Source organism: Pelodiscus sinensis, chromosome 31 (genome assembly GCF_052426305.1).
Source record: "Pelodiscus sinensis isolate ZL-2025 chromosome 31, ASM5242630v1, whole genome shotgun sequence".
NCBI lineage: Eukaryota > Metazoa > Chordata > Testudines > Trionychidae > Pelodiscus > Pelodiscus sinensis.
Window position 1 is genome coordinate 14,549,650 of NC_143082.1, and position 24,780 is coordinate 14,574,429.

Here is a 24,780-nt window from a genome sequence, read left to right on the forward strand (position 1 = left end):
CGTTCCTGCTGTCGGATGCGCCCGACTCATTCGGAGGAGATAGATCTGATGAGATCTTGGGGGAAAACTCCTTTCTGTACGAAATCCTGGTTCACCTTCCAGTCGCTCTCTTTGAAGCCTGTCAGAAATCCTTCTGCCTGGAGAGGAAAAACAAACTGTGGGTCAGTATTGGTCGGAAGAGGGGGGAGGAATTTTAAGGCCAAGTGGCAGCAAAATGTTCCTGGCAGTCAAATCTGTTGAGCTGTGAAAGTTTCCAAAATGTTGCCGGCTAAGAGGCCCCATTTAAAACAACATTAGACTCAACCCAATTCCCCTTAATTTTAATGGGGGTTTCTGAATCGATCCGCCAGCTCTGAAAAGTGTCAGCGTTAACACTGCACAGCTCTTTAGCATTCCCCTTTTCCTCACAGCGGGTATGTCTACATCGCAAAGTTATTTCAAAATAACTTTCCTAGCATCTACACAGCCATTCCCTTATTTTGAAATTAATTCGAAATAGTGGCAGACATTTCAAATTGGTAAACCTCATTCCACGAGGAATAGCACCAATTTTGAAATAGCTATTTCGAAGTAAGCGCTGTGTAGACACTTATTTCGAAATAGGGGGCCTCCAGCCCTTCCCAGGGTGCCCTGCTGGCCGCCCTGGCCACGACGCAACTTCTGACCTGATGCCCTGCTGAAACTGGTTCCAAACAGCCTTAAATGCGATTCACCATCTACTAAGTGTGGATGCGCAATTTTGAAATAGAAAAACGCTATTTCAAAATGCATTTTGTGTGTAGACGCGTTATTTCGAAATAAGCTATTTCGAATTAACTATTTCGAAATAGCTTATTTCGAAATAACGCTGTAGCGTAGACATACCCAGAGACAACAAACACATCGATTCAAGGTGAAGGAGCCAACTGATGAGCTGGAAATCTTAAAAACCAGTGAATATTATTGCCTTTTTTTTCCTGCCTCAAATCAGGCTGAATAGTCTAAAAAATAAAAAATTGGACCAAGTCGATTTCAACTTTTTAAAAAAGCTTTTAGTATAAATTAATTACAATTTCAAAACAAAAAGTTGGTTTGTCCCAGAAAACAAAACTTTCCATTTAGAAAACATTGAAGTGGGTAAGGTTGCCAGATGTCCGGTTTTGAACCGGACCGTTCAGTATTTGAGTTTTCTGTTTGGGAAACAAATTGAGAAAATAGAAATGAGAAAATAGAAATGTCTGGTATTTTCTAAAGAAGATGTAATGTAGATTGTGATGTAATGTCAAGTATGTTCGGTATTTTTGTTGAAACAACCTGGCAACCCTAGAAGCGGGCCCTTTCAAAGTCCCGCCCCCCCCTCCGTTTTTTTCCTCTTCAGATTTGTCAAACCAACCTCTCTCCTGTGAAAAATTTGTTTCTGTGAATCAGCAATGTCTGATGAGGGGGGAAACCCATTTCATCGGAAAATTCCCAGCCTGTGCTACCAAATTGCCTTTCAATCTCTTCACCAACAGGAAGTAACTTAAGCCTCACCAAGGAAACAGGTCCCTCAGAGGAGGAAGGAGCTGGGAGATCAGTTAATGAGCAACCGAAGGGCTGCGGAGGGTGGAAGAGAAACGATAAACTGATGCATGCCTTCTTACAGCGCTGTAACCTGCTGCGCTGGTATGTGTGTTTTTTAGGGTTGCCAGATGGTTTAACCAAAAATACCGAACACCCCTGCCACCCCCCAAAAAAACACCAGGAAAAAAATTTTGTTGAGAAAAAAAAGGGGAAGACCAAAATTGTTGAGCAAAAAAAGGACCCTGACAGCAGTTATTAAGGAAAAAAAAAATCAGCATGGCCCCTTTAAGAGGCGGCAGTCTGGGGGGCTCAGTGGAGGGGTCCTACTTTGAAGTAGGAATAAGACCCTCCGGAAAAGGGCACTTTTTCCGGAGGATTGGGGCCAGTGTAGGTGCTCTTTTCCGGCTTTTTTAAAAGCCGGAAAAAAGGGGCGGACATTTTTATTTAAATGCCGCGGGGGATATTTAAATCCCCCGCGGATTTCCCTACGACGACTAGTGAAATTTACATGCCCCTTCCGGAAAAGGGGCCAGTGTAGACGTAGCCGTGAAGTTTTGCTGGTATACCTGTAGCTACACCAGGGCCTGCAGCTGGCTGTATGGGTCACAAGTCACACTGCCGACTGACACAGCTATGCCAGCAAACGTTTCTGGCATAGATCTGGCTTTAGTCAACTAGAAGCAGGTTTAATCAAATCAAATCAAGAACATCCGCACCCTGCCTTTTGCACCAATGAAACTGGCTTTTAAACGGATGCAATTGAAAGTTAGACTGGGAAGCTTTTGGACATAGACGAGCACTTACCTACTGAGAGAAGAGACAGCAACCAGATCATGTCAGGTGGTCCCATGTACACACTAAGTAGCAAGAGGAAATTGCTACAACATTCCCAAACTCTTCCCCCATGATGGAAAAGTCAGGCCCCGTTAATTTTTTTCCCCATTTTTTTTTTTAACCAAAACTTCCCGGGGTTTTACAAAAGTCATTATGGTGGGGGTTTTTCACCCACATTTTCAGAAGTGCTGGAATTACCCCGCCCCGCCTCCCTGCTCTGGAACGAGACATGGCGGCTCGGCCTTACCTGGGCCTGCGATTCAGACACCACCAGAATGACCTCCCCTTCCTTGAACTGCAGCTGAGTTTCGTCGTCCGACGCGTGAGCCCCGATTGCTTGAGCCTGGCGTGCAAAAGACGGCGTTAGCGAGGTGGTTCCTGCCTCGGCGCCACCGCCCCACCCCCGGCAGCAGGACAAGAGGGTCCCCAGTGGAACTGGGATGCGTACGTTGTATCGGAATGCCGCTATTGGCTTGCATTCCACACCCAGCATCATGGTGTAGTGAGCAGGTCCTTTTCCGAGGGCACCTCCAGGGGACGGCACATCCACAAACCAGACTGGGATGGCTGGTCGTTAACATTATTTCGGGCACCGATGCCACAAAAATAACGCAGCGCAAGGCAGAAATGTTGGCCAGGGGCACCCGTGGCTGTTTTTTAAAGTCGCTATAGAGCGGGCAGGTGAAAGCAGCAAGGGAATTCTACAGGGCTCACCCCACCTGCATGCCTCAAAATCGGAGTGTGGAGTATTATGATCCCCTAAAACAGGAAGGGGTGCGGGTGGGGGTGGGGATGTCTCGGACGGACTCCCCTTCTCTTCCCCCGTGGTTTCCAACAGTGAATTATCATCACCCTGTTCCCTCTGCTTGCGTGTGATGTCACGTCCCCCTCGCTGACGTCTGCACTATGAGATTATCGGCTCCCCCTGGAAGGCGATAGTCTGCGTTTGCACAGCACCTCCCCCACCGACGCCTGTGGCCTGTCCCCTAGGCAATATGCATGATTAATTAGAGCAATCAATGTTATTGACAGAGGCCAGGGCTACTCTACGGAGTTGTGACCACATGCCTCTGTCAATCAGAGGTGTGAAAAAAACCACACCCCTGACCGCCACAGCTGTGCCGGCAAAACCCACTGGGTACAGGCGGCTATACCATGGAAAGCACCCTTTCGCTGAACGAGCGTCGGTCCATGTGTTTTTACTATACAGCTTGAACCTCTCTTAACGGTGACTCTCTGGTCCAACGGGAGCAGGGCTGCCAGCTGCTGCCCAGTGGCGACCCTGCCCAAAAGGGCCAGGAGATAGTGGGGCTGTCCAGTGGGGTGGTAGCTGGGTGGGAGGCTGGCAGCCAGGTTATGGAGCAGTGGGGCAGAAATGACCATCTCTGGCTGGCGAAATCCCTCATCCAGGACCGGTCAGGTCCCGAGGGTGCCGGACCAGGGAGATCCAACCTGTACTTGGAAAATAACTCGAGTGGGCCACAAACCAGCAACATTCTTTTGCTGAAGATCGGCCTTTGAATCAACCCCAGCGGCGTCATTATTGGGAATTAGGCATTAGAGTAGCCCTGAAAGGCCTCAAATGGGATTAAACACCCCCCCGGTGCTCGGAGCTGCACAAATCCATAGTAAGAAATGGCCCACGCAGTCTAAATAACCCATGAAACCCAGCTAAGACAAAGGAGGGGAGAGGAAAGAGGCAAAATTCAACTTATCCAAGGTCACACATCAGCTCAACCAATGGAATCCTCTTCTCCCAGGCCTGCAGTCCTAGCCGCCAGCCCGTGGTGTCCACACGTGGCTGTTTGGCCGGTTGAGTGTGGCTAGTTGGCTATATTCAGAACTGGTTGGACACCACAGACCCAGCTTTCTGCTCAGTCCGACGTCTCAGCAGCCAGTAGGTGTTTCTTACCTTGAAGAGGAAGCCGAGAGGCAGTCCAGGGCTGCTGCTGCCCGTTTCATCCTCTGGGGTAAAGCCAAACATAATCTGAAAGCAGAAAGACAGTGAATGGGTCCAGTTACTCTAGCGCCTTTGCTCACGCATGGTGCTATTCCTTTGGCTGGCCCTTTGGGGGCCCAGACTCAACAGAAAGCAGTCTAGCCAAATCACAGCTCCCATTGGCCAGAAACCGGCCAATAGGAGCTGCAGAGGTAGTGCTTGTGAGCGCGGGAAGCCCGTGGAGAGGAGACCCTCCCCCTAGGGGGCCATATTTCTACCCTTGCAGAAGAGGAACCTTGGAAGCTGGGAAATTTGTGATGTATTTTGCCAGGCCCCCTGGCTGTTCAGCTGCAAAGGATTGTGTCTGTCGCTACCATAGATCACTGCTCCTGATTCAGGCCCTGGTTGTCAGTAACATTTCTAGCACGCACAAGGACAACGAAAGCAGGGCAGCTTCTCCAACAGCCCCCGTTTCATCGGTTCCTTGCCTGTTCCTCCCACGGTCCAGCAGATACCCGCACCGACTTCGCTTCCGGCCAGCGGTCAGCAGCCCTACCCTGCCACCACGTTCATCCTGTCATCTCTTACCTGCGTTTCCGTCCTCTTTGGGGAAAAGTCTAGTTCTTCCATGCTCCCCTCGCTGCCACCGTCCTCTTCAGCCTCCCTGCTCGGCTGGCTAAGGGTCCGCTCAGGCTTGGGCGGTGGCCGATTCTGGCCAGTGGCATCTGGCGGACCGGAGCCAGAGGCGTGGGCTGGGTCTGGGTGGACTTCAACTGAGGTGGGAGAGGGAGACTTTTCGCCAGGAGGGCCCGTGGCATTTTCAGGGCAAACTAAAACCTCCCCGAGGGGCATCCCGTTGTCTGGCTGACTTGAGTCCTCCTGCGGAGCTGGGGGTCTGGCCTCTTCCAATGGCTCAGTCTCCTCTCTCATGTCAGATGCTTGCAGAGATGGCATTTCATTGCCTGCTCGGGGCAGAGAGCATCTGTTTTCTCCCTGCTGACTGTGAGCCTCGGTCTCAAGGCTGTCAGGACCGGGGGCCTGCGCGGATGCCCCCTCAGAGGGCACGGGAGAGGTTTTGGCCTTGCCCGCTGCTTCTGCGAGAGCTGCGGCCAGAATTTCCGCTGCTGCGGCAGCGGCCACGTCTTCAACCCCCCGACGCAGCCTCTCTGCTTCCCCACCGGGCTCCTCCGGCGTCTCGACTTGGTTTTCAGCCTGGAGTTCATTGGAAGACACGGACTCCACCTCTGCGGCTGACAGCGACTCTCGCTTGTCAGGCGTCGGAACAGCGGCGGGAGATGCCGGCGGCTCATCCCGGATTTCGCCGCCCTCGGAGGAGGCGGCCGCCCCCTCTGCCGCTGGAACAGGTTCTCTCTCGCTCCCGGTTGAATTGTCAGGAGACAGCGGCGGGATCCCATCCGTAGCATTTTCCGGTGAGGTGAAAAGCACAGGCGGAGGACTGCGCACCGGGGCGGAGATGACCAGCGAGCGCCTGTTGCTGCAGGAGGGAAGGCAGTGCATTTACTTGTCTCTCTGTGGTGCACATCACCTGCGTACCATGCATCTACGCCAGGATGCTGCACCCTACCTGTCCCATCACGTGTAAGCCCAGAAGCACGACTTGCCATAGGCTCCAAACAACCACCACAATGCACATTTCCCGCATCACCAGCCATCTTTAACAACTCCCCATGGCATGGCTGCCAGCTCGTCCCAGGACTGAACCAGCGACCTCTGTAGTGAGAGACTGGGCTGCTTGAGCTAAAGGCCAAATGCCCCTAGCTTTGAGCTGTGACAGACTTATTCTCTCTTGGCCGGAGGTGCGAAGGCTTGGTCACATGTTAAGCAGTGCATTACATTAGCTGAAATCTGTGAGCTTGCCCTCCTGGAAGGCGAGATTTTAGGTACACCAAGATTCACCGAGGTAATGATGGACCCAGTGAGATTCTTCTTCACCTCCCAGTAAAACTTTACAGCCTACAAGTCCACTCAGTCCTACTTCTTGTTCAGCTAATCGCTAAGACAAACAAGTCGACTTCCCTTACTCCTTGCGACACTGTGGAGTCCTGAGATTGATGGGGGTACCATCAGCAGTCGATTTAGTAGGTCTTTACCAGACCTGCTAAATCAAACTATGGTTGATCTCAGGGTAAGTGTATACCTGCCTGACTAGGAGCCTGACTCACTTAGATACTTTGAAAAATGTTATGTGAGCTAACGAACGTGGAATCCTGAGCTCCCCTTGTCTGATACTTAGCATCCCTCTACTGTGGAAACCGGAAAGCCGTTTACCTGGACACCCCTTTAATGATGAAGACTTTGTTGGAATGCTGCTTTTCCAGCTTGCTCATCACCTCATACAAGTCGTGGTTCAGCTGAAAACAATGGGAGAGAACATTAGTTTGGAAAAAAGAAGATTAAGGGGGGACATGATAGCGGTTTTCAAATATCTAAAAGGGTGTCACAAGGAGGAAGGAGAAAATTTGTTCCTCTTGGTTTCTGAGGACAGGACAAGGAGTAATGGGCTTAAAGTGCAGCAGGGGAGGTTTAGATTGGACATTAGGAAAAAATTCCTAACTGTCAGGGTGGTCAAATATTGGAATAAATTGCCAAGGGAGGTGGTGGAATCTCCCTCTCTGGAGATATTTAAGAACAGGTTAGATAGACATCTGTCAGGGATGGTGTAGACGGAGCTTGGTCCTGCTTTGAGGGCGGGGGGCTGGACTCGATGACCTCTCGAGGTCCCTTCCAGTCCTATGATTCTATGATAAATCGTCCCTTTAACTAGGTCAGGACAAGAATTAGTGATTGGAGCGTTTAAGCCAAGCAGATTTTTTTTTTTAAACAGTGAGGTTGGTCGAATCAATGGAAGAAATTTCGAAGGGAAGTGACCTCTCTACATCTTCAGATCAAAGCTGGGGGCTTGTCTCCACGATGCCCGGGAACTGACACCGGAGTGATCAATCCCCCGGCCATTGATTTATCAGGTCTGCTTAGACACGATAAATTGATCTCCGAGCGCTCTGCCGCTATTCTACCAGGACGAGAGAAGTTCCTGGCATCGATGGGAGAGCATCCCCCACCGACCTTACTGCGCGCAAGATGCCGCGGTAAGTGCATCGACGTCAGCTACGCTGTTTGCATAGCTGAAGTAGGTTGACGGTGAGGGTTAGTGTAGACTAGGCCTGAATGCTGTTCTGGAAGATTGGGTTCAATACAGGGATAAACGTGTGAAATTATCTGGCCTGGGCCATACAAGAGGCAGGCTAGCGGTTCTCAACCAGGGGAACACGGATCCCTGCAGATATGCAGAGGACTTCAGGGGGTACTCAACTCCTCTAGGTCAGTTTTCTCCATCTGAGGGGTGCAACCTCAGGCAGGGCTGAGGGACAGGTTTTTGGGGGAGGTTTCAAACCAGGCTCACAAACGAGAAGCAGGTTCAACTACCACTTTGAAATGCAAGGATGATATCGATACCCCCAATCCGTTTGTTCTGTAAGCGAACGGTGCACATGAGAAAGTCGGCTAGTTGTCACCCTGGCGGCACTGGGGTGGGCTAGTGACTCTAGGGAACACGGATCGTCTGACAACCAAGAAAACAACATCCCGGAGAGCCGAAAGCCTCACAGGGCCCCTGGGCAAGGTGGGGGAGGGGAGCCTCTCCACACTCCTGGAAAGGGCGGAGCCTCGGGCAGAAGAGGCGGAGCTAGCGACTGCCAGCCCTCAGTGCTACCTGAGGCATGCTCCACAGTGCTCCAGCGGCGATTTAAAAGGCCTGGGGCACCGAGTGCCACCGCGGCTGCAGTAGCAGTGGTGGGAGCCCCCTTTGCCTCCACACCCTTTCCCCCTCCATCGGCAATAAGGATGGGAAAGTGTCCACGGTTAACTGCTGGGCTTATCGGTTAACCTTCATGGTTTCAAACAGGCTCCCAGGATGCGCAGGCTAAAAAGGCAGCTCCCCATGCATCTGGTTCCCAGGGAGCCACCGCCCTGCCACGGTTCCACGTGTATTGGATTAAACGCATTTTAACATCCCTGCTCGGCGGGCCTGACAGCGTTAGACGGATTCGTTTAAAAGGACATTCCAAGGGAATACAAAATGCCTGGACTAAGCTGCCAAGGCGGTTGAGGTCGTCGCCTTTCGTGAACCTATCGGCGTGTGGCGGCGGCGCTTTACACTGGAAGCGTGGCCGTGGCGTGAGCGTTGGGGGAGAGCTCTCCTAGCGCGCCCTGTAGACCACCTCCCCGAGGGGAGTGGCTAACAGCACTGTCGCCTGGTTCCCAGGGATGTTTTACAGTGCTGTAACTTGCTGTGCTCAGTGGAGGGGTGTGTGGGTGTGTTTTTCCACACCCCGAGTGGACAGTGCTATAAAGTGTCAGGGTAGACTCAGCCTAAGACAAGCTTTCGTGCTCTTCTCCAGGTCTGGGACCTATATTCTGAGAGCCACAGCTGCATACAAGGTGGAACCAATTGTTCAGCATAAGCCATTAACCGTACAAGGTAAAGTGGCCTGTTAGCACCTTTCTGGTCATTTTTTGAGGGTGGGAGGGACAACACCTAGCACCAGAGGTGGGTGACTATACAACCCTCAGTTTAGTTTTACCTTTCTGACTGTCCTCTAGTCTAAGTGGCAGCTGTGGGTGATTATTGCCAGTGCTGCGAGGAATAGTTTTTAAAAGAACCTGAGACCCCATTACGAGGGAAACATCTCTTCTGTGCGTCATGGAAGCAGCTTTTATTTTAAGGGCTGTCTCTCACCTTACTCATCTCCTTGTAAAAGATGTCTCTTAAATTGGAAATGTTCTGGAAGATTGTCACGTAGCAAGCAATTCGGCTAGTCGGAGAAACAAACAAAAAGGCAAAGTGTCATGCTGTGCGAGGAAAGGAACAGAAAGCGGAAGACAGGAAGAGAAGAGGTTGGAATACGCTGGGGTAACTGACGATTGGAACGACTTACCTTCGGCTGCGATGGAGTCTCCATCACTTGAAGTCTAGAGCTCACATGCTCTGTCTTTTTAAAAAGAAATGCTTTCGCCCAAACAAAAGAAGTTACTGGGGACTTGTCTACACTACTGCAGCCTGTCGACCTAAGTTACATGACGTCAGCTCCGGGAGTACCATAGCTGAAGTGGATGTACCTAGGTCTGCTTAGCGCTGTAACTTCACCGCGGTAAGTCGACAGCTGACGCTGTCCCGTCAATTCTCCTTACTCTTCTCGGTTTGGTGGAGTATTGGAGTCGACGGAATCATGCTCGGCTGTCGATTTATTATGTCTAGACAGACATGAAAAATTGACCCTCGCGGGATTGATCGCTGCAGCAGTGAAGACAAGCCCTTGGTGGGTTTTTTTTTAACCTGAGGGTCCGCATGACCCCTTCTGGCTTTTAAATTGATGACTAGTAACGCGAATCTTCCCACTAATCATCCTTTTGGCGCAAGACTTCGCGTTGCTTGACGGTTTCAGTACTATTGCAGCATCACTATTCCTGGGGCCATTTTACAGATAGAGTCATGGGGGTACCGAGAGATGAAATGTCTTGTGGGCATAGGGCAGCGCTAAGAAGAGAGAACAGGAGCCTATTACGTTAACCCCTGAAGTACACTGGCTTTCCCAACTTTCTTGGTGCTGCGTGGGCTGGGTATGTTCTCCATGTGACTTAAAGAACCGAGCAGGGAGAACTGGTAAATGATCTGAGCCAAGCCCTGATGCAAAAACAAACACATGAAGCTGTCATGGCAGCTGGCTGGTGCACCGGTAGATGGCACAAGGCACATCCGGCTGGACTACCGTGAGCAACAAGGCGGGGGAAGGGAATATTTTTTCTCCCGCCCTCCTTGCCTCTGGAATGTGCCAAGCCCCACATGGCGTCAGCAGTGCTGATTTCAACAGCTGTGTACTGAGTTCACTTCCTCCTCTGTGAAACGAGGACAATATAGCCCTGGATGGGGTGGCATGAGGATACAACGTTTGGGAAACACTCACATAGTAGAGTGTTGGGTCCCCAATATAAGAATATTAATCACAAACATCATCACCCTGCTTTTTCAGGAAGGAAAACAGAGGCACGGAGCAGCTAAGTGACCTGCCCAAGTCCGAACAGGCAGTCAGTGGCAGAGGCAGGAATGGCCTCTAGAGCCGGTTGGAAACTTTTCAGTCAAAAATTTGTTTTAGTCAAAAAATGACATTTTGTTGCAGCCGAAATGTGAAAATACATTTATTTCGACTGACCTTTGATGGAATGGTTACCCGGGTCCCAGAACAGACTTTCGGAAGCAGGGGAGACGAGAGACAGACTCCTACTTTTTTTTATGACCTGAAATGGGCATTTCCACCCAATGCCGTGGTCACAAAAACGTTTGAAAGGTTTTATTTTTGTTCCCATGTGGAGTAAAAACCGAATTTCAAAAGCTGCCACAGAATGGAACTGCCATTCTCCAGCCAAACTCTACTGGGATTTCTGCTCTATATAGGTTCTTATTATAAAACACTCATCCATATACCATCTGAGCGCAGTATGAGACTCTACAGAGCAGAGCTCTATCGTCTGAGTCTCAGTCCAGAACCTTAGCAGCAAGAGCTTGATAAAGACCTTGATAGAAGCTAGCATTAACTACTGCTCTTGCCCTGGTTCTATTCCAATACAAACTGCTTGCAAACTAAAATGCAGGAAATATGTCAGTAAATTAATACAAGGCATGGCAGAGAGTTGCATGTCAGAAAGGCCAGGCGTGATGATAGGAGGCATGCATGACAGCTCTTGGTAACTTGTCGATTGCATAGTTTCTCAAGTTGGTGCGATCATTTACCGCTGCCTTTTCAAACAAAGAAACGCACAAATAGAACACACAGTATTATCGTCCCGCCCTGTTCTTGTTTGTAAACCTCTACTGCCATCTTTTGGCCAATCAATCATCCGAACTGTTCAAGAACAAATTTCAAAGCACTTTTGCACGAGGATGGATGGCCCACGTTTTCAAAATGGACCACTGCATTTGGGTTCCTGTTTTGGGACACCTCGTTTTAAGAGTCTTAACGCAGAGTGTGGCATCTAACTTGAGAAAGAGAGGTTTTGGCCAGCAGCTTTCCTTGGGACACACTTGTTTGGTAAAGCAAGAGGCAAGATTTGCTTGTATGCTAGAGGTTTGTTGCACTGGGTTGTGTATCACACGGTTGCATGGCTTGACAAGAAGATAACCCACGCTGAGCGGTGGAATTGCTTCATCTAATCTCTCCCCACCCCCAACTGGCTGCAGCCAACTCGGCTACCTCTAGGATGGGGAGAGAGGATGTGGGTTTAACAGATACGATTTGAGAAGCTGGAGGCGAGAAGCGAGGAGCATAACAAGGACCTGTGTTTCTTAGAACGCCAGGTTTTTAATTTACATCAGGTTAATTTTTTTTTGTAGACAAATGGCTCTGCTTTTCTGAATTCCCAGCAAGAACCTCAGAATTGAGAGAGTTACAGTGATTATTGTACAGCTTAAAGATTTACTCAGATTTTCCTCCAGTCTAGACATTAACACTAAACCCTATTGCCTGTCAGGCAAATCCTCCAGTTGGGTACATGGAGAATAAAGAAGTTTATTTCGCAGCTAGGTTTCTCTGCCATGTCTCTGCCACCGTGCAGGACAGGCTGCATTCTGCTCATGAATTAAGACTCTTTTCTGCCTCCAGATTACAGGCAAGTCCTTCTAGGTTTAACTTGCTCTTTGGATGCTGCTCTTTCAAGCAGGGCAATTTCCTGGCGGCGTTAGCAGGCTGGGATTCGACGTTACCTGTTATAAAGTTCCGGGAGCTCCTCTCGAAGTTCTTTGTTAAGATCCTCAAAGACAGCTTGAGCTTTGTAGAACTCCTCTTCGGCCTGCATGACGGAAGGGGACAGCAGTTTTCAGACCCAGGCTATATCTAGATTGCAATGCTTTTCTAGGGTACCAGAGGTATCCTGGAAAAGCAATGTCATGCCCAAAGAACGTGTCTGCTTTTCCGAAATTTTTTTTGGAAAAGCGGATGTGTTCTTTCGCCATCCCTGTAAACCTCGTTTTATGCGGAAGAAGGGATGGCTCGAAAAAGCAGGTTTTTCTGAAATTTGGCGCCGTATAGACACCACCAAATTTTGGAAAAGCCTCTTTCAAAAGAAAAGCAGTTCGCAATTTGTGTATCTTTTTCTGACTTTTCTTTATAGTCTAGACCAGCATTTCTTAAAGTGTGTTCTGCGGCACACTAGTGTGCCATGGAGAGAACAGAATTTAAAATGGCTGCCCTTACAGTGCTTTTTTTTTTTGGTCAACAACTTTTCCCTGGGGAATGGCTGCCCTTAAAGGGGCGAGCATCTTTTTTTCCCCCCCCCAAACAAAAAAATCCTTGGTGTTCCCCATAAAAAAAAAAAATTATTGTTTGGTGTTCCTTGGTCTTAAAAAGTTTAAGAAACACCGATCTAGATGTAGCCCCAGTAATTAAGGAGGAAGAGGCCGTAACACAGGGGCCTGCAACCTAGCACTCTTGAGCCAAATTTGGCTCAATATGGAACCAACTATGCTCTTGTGTCAATCCCAAAATGCGTGCAACTTTTAAAATTAAAATGAAAAATTAATTCCAAGTTTTCAAAACACATCATTACTCATGTCGCTTGAGTGTGGGCATGCACCTGAATTTGACCTGTTTTGAGGTAATCTTCAGAAAAATGTGTGAAAAGGTGCAGCAGCAGAAGTCCCAATCCATAAAGCTTATGAGCACAAGGTGTCATGTATGTTATTATTAATCATCATGCCAATTATCATTAATACTAAGATGCATATTTTCAGTGATGCAAATATACTAAGGTGCAGATTTTTAGCTGGCACTCTTTGTCGACCACTTGATGTCATTGTCTCTTGTGTTGGAAAAGGGCAACAGATGAGGGAAGGCAAGATCTGAACTCGGAGCTCCCAGAATCTTTGCACACGGGCACTCCATATGTGTTGGGCAGCTAGAACCAACCTCCAGAGACTGGCCTCTACGATGCTTATCCAGGACGCAACCCAACATTTGGCATGAAAGAAGCAAAAACCGCAGGCACAAATAGTTGCATTTCAAAACCTGATTAACCTGCCAGCATTAACAAGCCACTTAATGACCCCTCTCTACCTGTGTCATTACAGAGGGAATTATTTGTGCTGTAATGAGGTGCAGCAGCAGAATTCTAGGCCAGGGTGAGGACCAGGAAAAAGCCCGGGCTAACCTGGGCCAGCCAGAAATGGAGCACAGAGTTACATGGGAATGATTCTGAGGTTTTTTTCTGCCAGGGCGGCCTTTTACCTTGGCAATTTTGGCTTCATCTTTCTTCTTGGCATTCTGCAGAGCCTCCAGGTGGTGCCGGGCACTGTCGTAATCCACCAGCTTCCGCCCCCGCTTAGCGATTCGCTCCTGGCCGGACACCAAAGGGTGGAAGGCGAGTTAGTGCAGGAGGAGAGGGCGCAGTGAGGTGTAATACCGATCCGTTCTGTACCTTAGCTTGGTTCCAGGGAGTTTCACCCTGTTGCTGTACACATCATCCGCTCCGATTGTACCCTGAACGCCTGGACACATCATGACCCGGTAGCTTGTGCCTGGCACAGTGATGGACCCCCTCGGCTAGCATGAGGGGCCTCCTTTGTCCCGGCGGGCTGCCAGATGGTCAGAACCCAGACGGGCTCCCGGGACAGGGTCCTTTTGCTCACTGCGCTTGCCTAGCGAGCGCTGGCGGGCGGTGCCGATCGAGAGCAGCATTGCGATGGGATGCAGAGGGCATGCACGGCTCTCACAATGCTGCGCACTCACGCCACGTGCCCCGGCTCCCCGTGCGTGTCACTCTTGTAACACGGGGAGGAAAAAACCCGACGCAGGTGAAACCCAGCGGGATCTGGCAACTGTGCGCGTGGGCAACAGTCAACACAGGGCCACGCAAAGAACCCCGATGGGCCGCAGGTTGCCCGGCACTGGCCTACACACGGTGCACTGGCCCCCCGCCTGGCTGCCGCGTCCTCCACAAGCTGTGCAGTGTCTGTTTACATCACCGCTCAGGGTCCAGCCCGGCCTGCATCCCCGCACTAGTTTGCTTACTGCAAAGCTTCCTACTTGACTCAGGGTTGCCAGGTGTCCGGTTTTCGCCCAGGCTGTTCCTTATTTGGTTCCCCCGTCTGGTAAAAACCCCAGAAAGTACCGGACATGTGAAATGCCTGGTGTTTCCCGTTTTCCTCACATGGAAGCCCAGCAGGGACAATTTTTCCCTGCCCCATATGGCAGGGGCAGGGGAGTGAGGAGCGTGGGGGCCATTTAAAGGCACAGCACCCTTTTTTTTTTTTCCTCAACAGAATATTTCCTGGTGGTTTTTTTTTGGGGGGGGAGGAGGGTGTTAGGTATTTTTGGTTAAACCATCTGGCAACCCTACTTGACTCTGTAATAGGGCCCGGGTGCGGCTTTCTGAAAACACAGCGCACGTGCGCACGGGACGGTACCTTGATTTCCCCGAACTGAGTTATGTAGTTCTCCATGGTTCTCACCGCCTGGTCGGCTAGTTTTTCCTCGTAGTCTTCCCAGAGGAGGTCGTTGCTCTGGAAAGAAACCCACGTGGGACAGTTAAGGGGCCTGCGCCTAACCCCGCACTTAGCTCCAGACGGTTCAGGCTAGGGTGGGAGATGAGAGACCCAGTCTCCTTGTTTGTCACAGGCTGAGTCTCACACCACAACCCTGTGCTGCCGTGTGACACAGGCGGTTGCTTGCCCGCCGGGGGTATTGTGAGGATAAACCCCATAAAGACGGCTCGGGTACTACAGCAGGGGTGGGCCGTGATTTTTGATGGGGGAGGCTGCTCCAAGATTTCGGTAAGTGGTCAAGGGCTGCACTTTTCTATGGTGGGTGGGGACTGGGAGGGAGATTGGGTGCCGAAGGGAGCTTGGGGTGCGGGACTGGGGTGCAGGAGAGGATGTGGGGTTTGGGAGGGAGTTTGGGTAAAGGAGGGGGTTGGGACCTGGGGTTGGGGTGCAGGGTTCAGGAGGGGGTCTGGGTGTAGGAGAGGATTCTGGCCTGGGGGAGAGGTGCAGGGGGCATGTGCACAGATGCAGGCTCTGGCCGAGAGCCCAGTGGGACCCTCAGACCGCCGCAGTCCCAGGCCGCTCAAAGCAGCTGACTGCTGGGGCCATGTGCCTTGGGTTGTGGGGGAGGGAGATTTGACACCCTAACCCCACCCCCAGCCTAATCATTGCAGCTTGCAAAGTCCTTTCTATGTATCCTAGGTATTCATATGGCCCCCATTAATGTTTGAGCATCTCAAGCTTTTTAATGTATCTTCCCTTCCCCCTGTCGCACAACTGCCTGGAAGGTAGAACAGAGATAATATCCCCATTCTACAGATTGGGAACTGAGGCACAAAGGAGGTGAAGTGACTTGCCCAAGGTCACACAGGAAGTTGGTGGCAGAGCAAAGACGTGAACCTGGGTCTCTTGAAATCCAGGCTAGTGCCCTACCCAGACAATCCTTCTTCTTACTCCACCCTTCAATGAAGGGGGAGTTTCTAGTTAATGCTTCTTGCCCATGGGAGATTTCATCCCGTCTCTTACCTCCGCAATGGCCTTCAGGTCCGCGTGTCCGTCCCATTCCATGCTGTAGATTTCGTGCAGAGTTTCTGCCACTTTCTTGGAGCTTTCGTGCATCACTGGAAGAGACAATCTGGCATGTGGCAAAGCTAACTCCACCCCAGAGTCATTAGCACCCCGTAAGCCAGCGTCCCGTCAGCAAGGTGGTACTAGTGGTGTGTCCCTACCCAGTAGTAATAAAAGAGCCCGGCATTAACAAAAGTCAGGGGGAGCCCAAGAGAATAAGACACAAGGTGACTGGGGTAAGGTAGCCAGCTTGGAGTTAAAAGAGGACAAGTTGCCTGACTTCTCCAATCTCGGACACAGCCACTTGGCAGTAGGTAAGGAGTTTCTAGGAGCATTGACAAGGGCGTAGCTGTCTCCTTCAAAAAGCAGTTTCTAAACACTGAGCTTTTCCAAGCCTCCTTGGGAATCAAGATGCACAAGGCCCCACCAAAGCGCACGGGACTTGTGTCTAAATCCCCTAGGCAGGCTTTGAACAGGCCAGCCACAAGTCTTCCAATGCTGGGAGGTAGGGCAAACACGGGTGTAAATACAGGTTGAACCACTCTAATCTGGCACACTCTGGTCTGACAACATCTGTCGCCTGGCATGATGTCAGGTTGCCGCATGTCCGCTTATCAAGGGTGCTGCCAAATTTCCCACAGTCCCATAAAGTTTGTTTACAGCCCTCGGTCCTGGCTCTCAGTGTTTTATTTAGCTCTAATTGTCCCCTTCATGTCTTCTCCGAGCCCAGCAAGCAGTGGAAGGCCTGGTAATGTTGCTAGGCAATATTGACCTCCTGTGAACCAGCAAATTCTCTGGTTCGGCACTGGTCAGGTCCTGAGGGCCCTAAGTTCTACACCTGGGTCAGACAAGACACTTAGCCTCTCTGTGCCTCAGTTTCCCTTTTGTAACATAGAGATGCCCCGGTGGAAGGCAGGATAAGGGACACCCTGAAGGTAAGGTTGTGGGGTGGAGTTCAACCTGTAGCAGAGTTGAGACTCAGGAGACCTAGGATTTACACCAGGTCAGAAAAGACACTTAGCCTCTTTGTGCCTCAGTTTCCCTTTTGTAAAATAGCGATGATAGCAGTGCCTTACCTCACAGGGGAGCTGGGATGATAAAGTCCATTGAGGACAGTGAAGCGTTCAGACACAGCAGCAATGGAACATACTTAGGTAGATCCCCATCATGTACATGTTATATGGAGGATCAGCAGGAGTCGCCCTAGACTATCTGCCAACAACTAGTGCCCTAGGCGAACCATGCAATAGGCGCCCCCACCTCCAAACCCCTCAATGATATTGCACCACCATTTGGCTGCCCATTTAGCTTGGCACTAGAGTGACCGCCTAGTTCACCTATATGGACGGGGCGCCCCTGAGGATCAGTAAAGTGAAGCAGATGTCATATAGGGAGCTAGCCGAAAAGCTGGGATGAGAACAGGACGGTGCTTGGCTCCTAGACCTGGTTTGGAGTGCTAAAATGGGTCAAACCCCTCTCTCTAATACAAAGGATGCATTCGGTATTGCCTGTTTTATCTCAAGTCTTGAGGTCTTTAATATTTTCCCTAAAGTCCCATCTGCTGGAGTCATGGGAAAATCTCAACTTTAATTTAAAAATAAATACCAAGTTCCTAGGGCTCGCAGTTGCACAGACAGGCTTGAAAATGGGATCTGAGGGTGACACTACAGTCAGAAGCCAAATAAAAAGAACCCCACATTTAAAAAAAAAAAATCTCCCCTTTTTAGGCCAGTATTCGGATTTTTCCAGGCTAAGAGTTGGTCACATCGTGTGTCAGTGACGGGGCAGGGAACCAAGCAGCAGCAGGTAAGTTTGAAGACCCAAGCGGCCTTTCCTACCTTTCACAGCACTGAGAAAGGCTCTGAGATCCTTGTAGAGTTTGTGGCCTTCAATCTGAAAAGCAAAGAACTGCCACCAAGATTTGCAACAGCAAGAGGCAAAATGTATTGTATCATCACAGCGGGGGAAGTGAATGGAGAGGACTGAAAGAAATTTCCTGAAGAATCAAGGGTTGAGATGGCTGGGAATTCAGTTTCTCTTACTAAAAATGCCGCTCTTGAGCATGTAAATTTCAGAACATTTCATTGAGAACCCTTCCCCCGGCTCCCGAAACAAAACGTTTAGATGATGTCATCATGGGCGGCTTTGTTATGTTTCCAATGAAAAGTTTTATAACCGTGGAAAATGGAATGAAATGTTTCAACATCCGCAGAATAAACCATTGCATGGCACTGGACCGGACTTGTTTCATGGGGAAATTTTGGAATTTTTTTGTTTTCTTTCCATTTCAGGACAGAAAAAAAGATTTCAGAATGACGCAAATTTCCACAAAATGGAAAATCCAGTTCTAACCAGACTCATAGAATGGTAGGACTGCAAGCAATTTTGAGAGGTCCTCTAGTCCAATCCTCAGGTTTGAGAGCTTGTCTCTACTACACTGTGGATTGATGCTGCAGTGATCAATCGACTGGCAGTTGACTTATCATGTCTGCTTAGATGCGGTAAATCAACCTCTGAGTGCTCTCCCGTTGACTTGGCTACTCCACCAGGACGAGACGAGTAGGCGGAGTCAATGGGCGAACATCAGTGGCCAACCTTACTGCATGGAAGGCACCGCAGTAAGTCGGTCTAAGTAAATAGATCTATTTGTGTAGCTGAAGCTGCGGGTCTTAAATCGACAGGAGAGCATAGCGTAGACCAGGCCTGAGTATTATCTATCCCTGACAGATGTTTGTTTAACCTGATCTTGTTTCCACAACCTCCCACCTCAGCAATTTATTCTAGAGCTTCACCACCCTGACAGGGAGGAAGTTTTTCCTAATGTCCAACCTCAACTTCCCTCGCTGCAATTTAAGCCCCCAGCTGCTTCCCCTATCTTCAGAGATTAAGGAGAACAATTTTTCTTCTGCCTTTTTGTAATAAAGGGGCATCAGATGGTGGTAGGAGAAACCATAAAGGAGGAATAAGGTAAACTTTGTGGTTGAGTTGGTGCAGGACAGGGCATGTTGTTGCCAGCCAGGAGTGTGGGGAAGCAGGTGTGGGTCCCGGTGGCATCGTTTCCTGTTCCTAACCGTTGATGAACAGGGAGCAGGTTCTAACCAATCAGAAGTCTGAATGCCTTTTAGCTGTAGACTCCCCTATCCATGTAGCCTACATGCTCCGATTTCTGGGCTGTTGGGGCTAGCATTTGTCCTGTTGGGGCTAGTTAAACCAGAGAGTGACTTTGAAAGAAAACCAGCCCCCCTCTGACCTTTCCCTGCCTCAGTTTCCCTCCACCAGTACCTCATCAGACCCCCTCTGCCCCTCGTGCCTGATCTACTACACTTTCACTTCATCTCAGGATATCCCACCTCTCCTTCCCCCAGTGCCCCATCCCTCATATCTCTGAGCACCTCCCCATGTTCCTGACTCCTCCCATGTTTTAGAAGACCCCGCCCCTCACTCACACTGTCCCATTGCCCCTATATATCCCAGGATCCCGCCTTCCCTCCCTGCCAGCAGACCGCACCTGTTGCTGCTGGAAATTGTAAGCGCTCTGTTCAAACTGCTCATCTTTGGTTTCTACTGTCTTGCCCAGTTTCTGCAAAACCTGGGGACAGAAAAAGAGGCACGGTTAAAAAAAATCTCCTTGGTAAAAATTCTCCATCGGCAATAAAGTGCCATGAAGTTCCCATTTTATTCGCTCGCGGTGAATATACGCAGTTCTTAGTATACCGGGGCCTGGATCTCCGCTGGAGAATCTAGGCAGGACTGCAATCCAGCCACAGTTACTAGTCGTTTGAAAGTTATTTCCTCGCTGTCTCCCATCCTACGTGCAGCACAAAGGGGCCCTGATCGCCAGGGAGGCATCACAGTGTTATTAATGGCATTCCTGTTAAAAATTTGAGATTTAGTCTCCTTTCAATTCGAACCCTGGAAATTACCTCCCTCTGGGGGAATTCCACTGAGGTTGCAGATGTAAAAGGTCAATGCACGTCCAGCTCTGAAGGACAAAAACGTCTGTCGGGCGGACACTTAAACCAGCTGCAAGCGCGAGCCGTGCAGGGAAGACGGCAGGCGGAGGAAAATCTCCGCTTCCTTCCCTTTGGCATCAGCTGTGCTCCGGAACAATTGCAACCGCGTGGTGCCCTGTGGCTGGGACACGGACGTAGAGGATGATGAAGGGCGTAGCATCCGTGGCTAGCAGAGTGGTGGAGACAGCAGGGGACCCCTCGCCCACTCTCCCACACTCACCCGGAAGCCACTCCGCCCCTTGGCGCTGCCTCGCCCCCATCTCCTGGCCCTGCTGCACTCAGCTTCTCCACGGCAGTGGGAAGCAAAGCACCTTGCCATTGGGTGCACCGGTTCCTGCCGTTTGTGTTTGCAAAGATGCGGGGAGGACCCCTGTTGCTGCTGCACTAGACTCCCATAATTCCTTGGGGCATGTTGCTGGGGTAAAAGGATGGGGTGGGAGCAGAGCAGGGGCAGGGCTTGGGTGAGGGGCAGAGCTTGCAACGGGGTGGGAAGTTGCCCCGAGCCCTACACCGTGGGCACGAAGGTGGCGGAGATTAACCCTGGCCCCCCACCTCCCTCAGGATGGTTCTAGGAACTAGAGCATCTCTGCTACCGAAAACATCCAATCCCAAATGAAACAATTGCCAGCGATGGAGTTACCCGCCTTGACCCTTGCTCACTTTTTTGTAATGATTAATTATCATTGCTGTTAAACCAGTCCGTCTTATTTCCGATCTGACTCTGCTTCGCCTCTAGCCACGGGACCGTGTTCTCCCTTTCTCTGCTCATCAAATATTTCTTCCCCGGTCACTACTTAGCGTCTCTCCAGGAAGAGGAAAAAGTTTCCCTCTATGCTGTGGAGGAACCACATCTAGGTAGCCTCTTCCAGCAGCCTCAGCACATATCCTTCAGCTGATGCCTGGCCCTGGATGTTTTGTGCAACGTGTAGAAATTCTATCCAGGTTATCAAACTCCACGGCATTTCTACCATAAACAAGTGCAACAAGCACAGAATTAACGCGACCATGTGAGCTGTGACGGAGTGGGGGCACCTTGCTGGTTGCTATGCTGGGGCTGTGGGTGACCCCCACTGGCTGCTGTCTGTAGCATGGCCCAGCAGGACAGGGGATGAGTCACTAGGCAAGGGGCTCTCAACCTGTCCGACCAGCTACCCCCCAGGGAGAGAAACAAAGGAAGGTGGAATGCTGCCCCTGGCTGGGGGGCAGGGCTGGAAGAGTTTTAGTTTCAGTCTGGGAAGCAGGGGAAAAGGAGCTAGGGAGGGAGCTGGGATTGTAGGGCCCAGCCACCCCCCATCTCAAAGGGGGCACTGAGGCCTCATAGCCCCAGTTCCTGTAACCAGATTCCATCTGTGCTGTGCTGTATCCTGGAGAAGCAATAAATTCCCTCTATTCTACTGGCTGGTGGAGTCGGTTCGTGCCACTACGGGGGTGCAGGAGGTGGGGGACCATGACGCGCCGCCACATGAGCATCTCAACATTTTTCACATATTTATCGTCCTCACCCCTACGAGTCGGTCTCCCGTCTTGTGATGGAAGACACAGAGAGATGACGGGAAATGCCAAATGTCTCCCAGGAAGGCTGTGGCAGCGCCGTAGAGCAAGAAGGGAACCCAAGAAGGGGCAGCAAACAACAATTGAGTCTCCGGGAGTTCCAAAGGCTTTTTTTTCCAAACCACTTCCTCTCTCTTCTAGAGACCAAATGAAAGTCCATAGAATCTGAGAACTGGAAGGGACCCCGAGAGGGCGTCAAGTCCAGTCCCCCACCCTCGCGGCAGGACCAAGCACCGTCTAGATCATCCCTGACACGTGTCTGTTCACCTTGTTCTTAAATATCTCCAGGGATGGAGATTCCACAACTGCCCCCAGGCAATTTATTCCAGCGTTTGACCCTGACAATCGGGAAGTTTTTCTTAATGTCCAACCTCAACCTCCCTTGCTGCAATTTAGCCCATTGCTACTTGACGGTTTTTTCATAGTTAAGCACTGCACTGCACCGCTTTCTGGTGGGCTCAAACGTTTCTTGCCTGCAGCTGTGGTCTCACAAGTACAAACACCTCCCTGCATTGTCACACATCTGCACCGTGGAGGTGGAGCGCCAGCATGTAGCTGAAAACTAGCAGCTCCGTCCGACAGCTGCCCAAACATGCACACAGCCGTGAAGCCAATTCCAAAGCGATTTACAGGCCGGGGAAGCAGAAGACGGCGCTTCCCCCAGAAGAACATTGCAGACTTCCACAGGCCGACGGGCACGTGCAGGCAAATGGAGTCACATGGACAGTCCTGGAGACTGGAACCTACTAATTATCCCAAAGATCAAGTAGAGCAGGGCCAAGCTTCCCCACCCGGCCTCTGGCCATGTCACCGCTGCAACACGTGTCAATAGACCCACGCTAGCTTTGATCTTGCGACTGTAGGTACTAGGAGGAGGGAAGCTGCTGTAGCGTGGGTTAGGGCTAGTTGCCAGAGTATGTATCCAGAATCCTGTGTGGGACCCTGTCATGGCTTCATTACTATTGGTACCCCACTTAGCTAGGGCAAAGCTAGCTCGGATATGTTTACATCTGCTGCAGTGATGGGAATAGCCAAACCGGGTGAGGCCAAAGATCCATCTTGCCCAGTGTCCTGTCTTCCAGGTGCTTCAGCACCGAGAATCATCAGGTGATCCATCCCCTGTCAACCATTGCCAGCTTCTGGCAAACAGAGGACACCCTTCCTGCCCATCCTGACTCGTAGCCATCGCTGGAATTATCCTCCATGAATTCATCTAGTTCTTTTTTGGAACTCTGGTATAGTCTTGGACTTCACCACCTCCTCTGGCGAGGAGTTCCACAGGTTGCCCGTGCATTGTATGAAGAAATACTTCCTTTGGCTTAAAGGTCGCATGCAGTCTTTGCTCCCCACTGACGCCAACAGCTAGGAAACCCCTATTATGTGACCCGTCGGCCCTAGTCAGTGAAACTCAGATACTATGGCAAGATGGAGGCCAGTTAAGGCTGCCCCCATGAGGGAACTGGCAGGAGGCGATGCAAGGCATTAGCTAATCTGTCATTTCTAGGGCTGTAGAGGCCATACTAGGACAGAATCCCAGATCACTGAGCATTGTAGAAACTTATTACAAGACAAAGGAAACCAGCTGGCAACTACCCCTAACTGATATCCGCACCGTGCTACCACCAGCTACCAAACGTCACTCAGCCAGAGCGGGGAATTCCTCCTCTGCGACATGGAGTCAGGAAATTATTTCTGTGCTAGGGATGTGAATGGTTAACCATGGCTCCAGCCTGGTCCGAGCAGTACCCCCCGTTAAAAAAAACATTTAATCATTTAGCTGATTCAACGGGATTTGATATCCTGACTCGGTGCTTTGCTCAGAGATTCGGGGCGGCTCTGTCCTGAGCTGGGTTCATCCTCAGCCAGCGCGACACAGGCAAAAAAAACAACCACCCCTGGCTGTGCGTTTGGAGATGTGGCACTTAAACAGGAAGAAATACCAAGGCTGGAGGAACCTGCCAAGACTAGTTCTTGTTCTACCCACTTCCTGAACCCAGCCCCCCATCTCTCCCTGATACAGTTCAAGAGTTGAGGCGGTTGACGCATTTTAGGAGTGAATGCCCCTCTCCAGCCTCTCGCCCCGCACTGGGTCCTTCCCACGGACCTGCCTTCGGCCACTCCGTACTCGCAGGCAGATGCCACACGTCAGCAGGCATTTTGGGAAGGGCTGGTCGCAGGCGTTTGGGGAAGGTTTGGAGGGTAACACCGTAAATCAACCCCTCCGAAACCTCAAGGCGTCAGTGTTGGCAGCGCTCGGTGGAAGTCAAGCCAGGCCCATAGACACAGGGTTAAATCTCCAGTTGCTGCCAAGGTCACCTCCCTTAGTCCCTGGAAGCCACTGTCTCCGCATCCTATTTCATAAGGCCATTGAATGACACATGCCAGCAGGACTGCGAAGGTGCTGGGAATTAGGGAGGACACAGGGCGAAGGCTCCAAACCGGCCTCCACCCCCTTGCCACGTTGCAGCTTGTGCGTCTCAGCGCCTGGAGACGCGAGGCCGTGGAAAGTGGAAGGCTGCGCTCGGCGCATTCCTCGCCACGGCACGGAAACGAACACAAAAAAAAAAAGTGGCCACCGAGTGCATGGCGTTTACCTTCTCCTGCGCACGGCTGAACCGCTTCTGGACCTGCTTTGCAAACTGCCCGGCTCCTCCCGCCTTGCCCTCGGCCATGACTGCAGCTCCCGGCGCTCTCTGTGCTCAGTATGCGCTTGTGGTTTGAAAGGTTTCGGGGGGAGGAAGTAAAGAGGCAGGCAGCTGTCACCCAGCTCGGCATCCGCCTCACCATCATATCAGGGAGTGTTTCATTTCCCCCGGCCCCCGGCTCAATGCGGAGCAGCCCCTGTTTACTCCGTCCAAGGAAAACGCTGTTTGGGGGGCTGGATTTGGGGGGGCTTTCAGTGAAAGACCACGACACGGTGCACCCGAGCGACGGGATCAAAGAAAGACCTTAAAGAACAGAAGAACGGCCAGACGGGTCAGACCAAAGGTCCCTCTGGCCCAGTGTCCTGTCTGCCCACAGCGGCCAGTGCCAGGTGCCCCAGAGGGAGCAAACAGAACAGGGATCACCAAGGGATCCCTCCCTTGTCACCCATTCCCAGCCCCTGATAAACTGAGGCTAGGGACACTATTCCTGCCCATCCTGGCTAATCAGTATTGCTGGATCTAACCTCCACGAATCTATCTGGCTCTTGTCAAAAGGCTCACCGGCATCTCCCATTTCCATATTTTCTTGAGGTTCTATTGTTCCCATCTCTGTATTTTTTGAAGAGTCTAGAGAACATGAGC

General features: G+C 50.8%; 1 protein-coding gene across 1 annotated transcript; it reads right to left on the bottom strand.

Moving 5' to 3' along the window:
• Positions 1-24,239, bottom strand: BIN2 (bridging integrator 2). The gene is made up of 13 exons (XM_075901681.2): positions 24,088-24,239; positions 19,438-19,518; positions 17,768-17,822; positions 15,888-15,982; positions 14,787-14,882; positions 13,609-13,716; positions 12,090-12,175; positions 9,072-9,147; positions 6,605-6,687; positions 4,904-5,810; positions 4,289-4,363; positions 2,624-2,719; positions 1-137 (listed from the first exon to the last, which is right to left on the bottom strand). Exons 1-13 carry the CDS (start codon positions 24,163-24,165, stop codon positions 27-29), a joined length of 1,947 nt encoding a protein of 648 aa, XP_075757796.2. The 5' UTR covers positions 24,166-24,239; the 3' UTR covers positions 1-26.
• Positions 24,240-24,780: the final 541 nt, after the last annotated feature.

Coding starts and splice junctions, on each gene's coding strand:
- BIN2 (XM_075901681.2), bottom strand. CDS start 24,165: ATGGCCGAGGGCAAGGCGGGAGGAGCCGGGCAGTTTGCAAAGCAGGTC. Junction 17,823..19,437: donor ACAATTTCCAGCAGCAACAG/GTGCGGTCTGCT, acceptor TTTGCTTTTCAG/ATTGAAGGCCACAAACTCTA. Junction 2,720..4,288: donor CTCTCGGCTTCCTCTTCAAG/GTAAGAAACACC, acceptor TTTGCACGCCAG/GCTCAAGCAATCGGGGCTCA.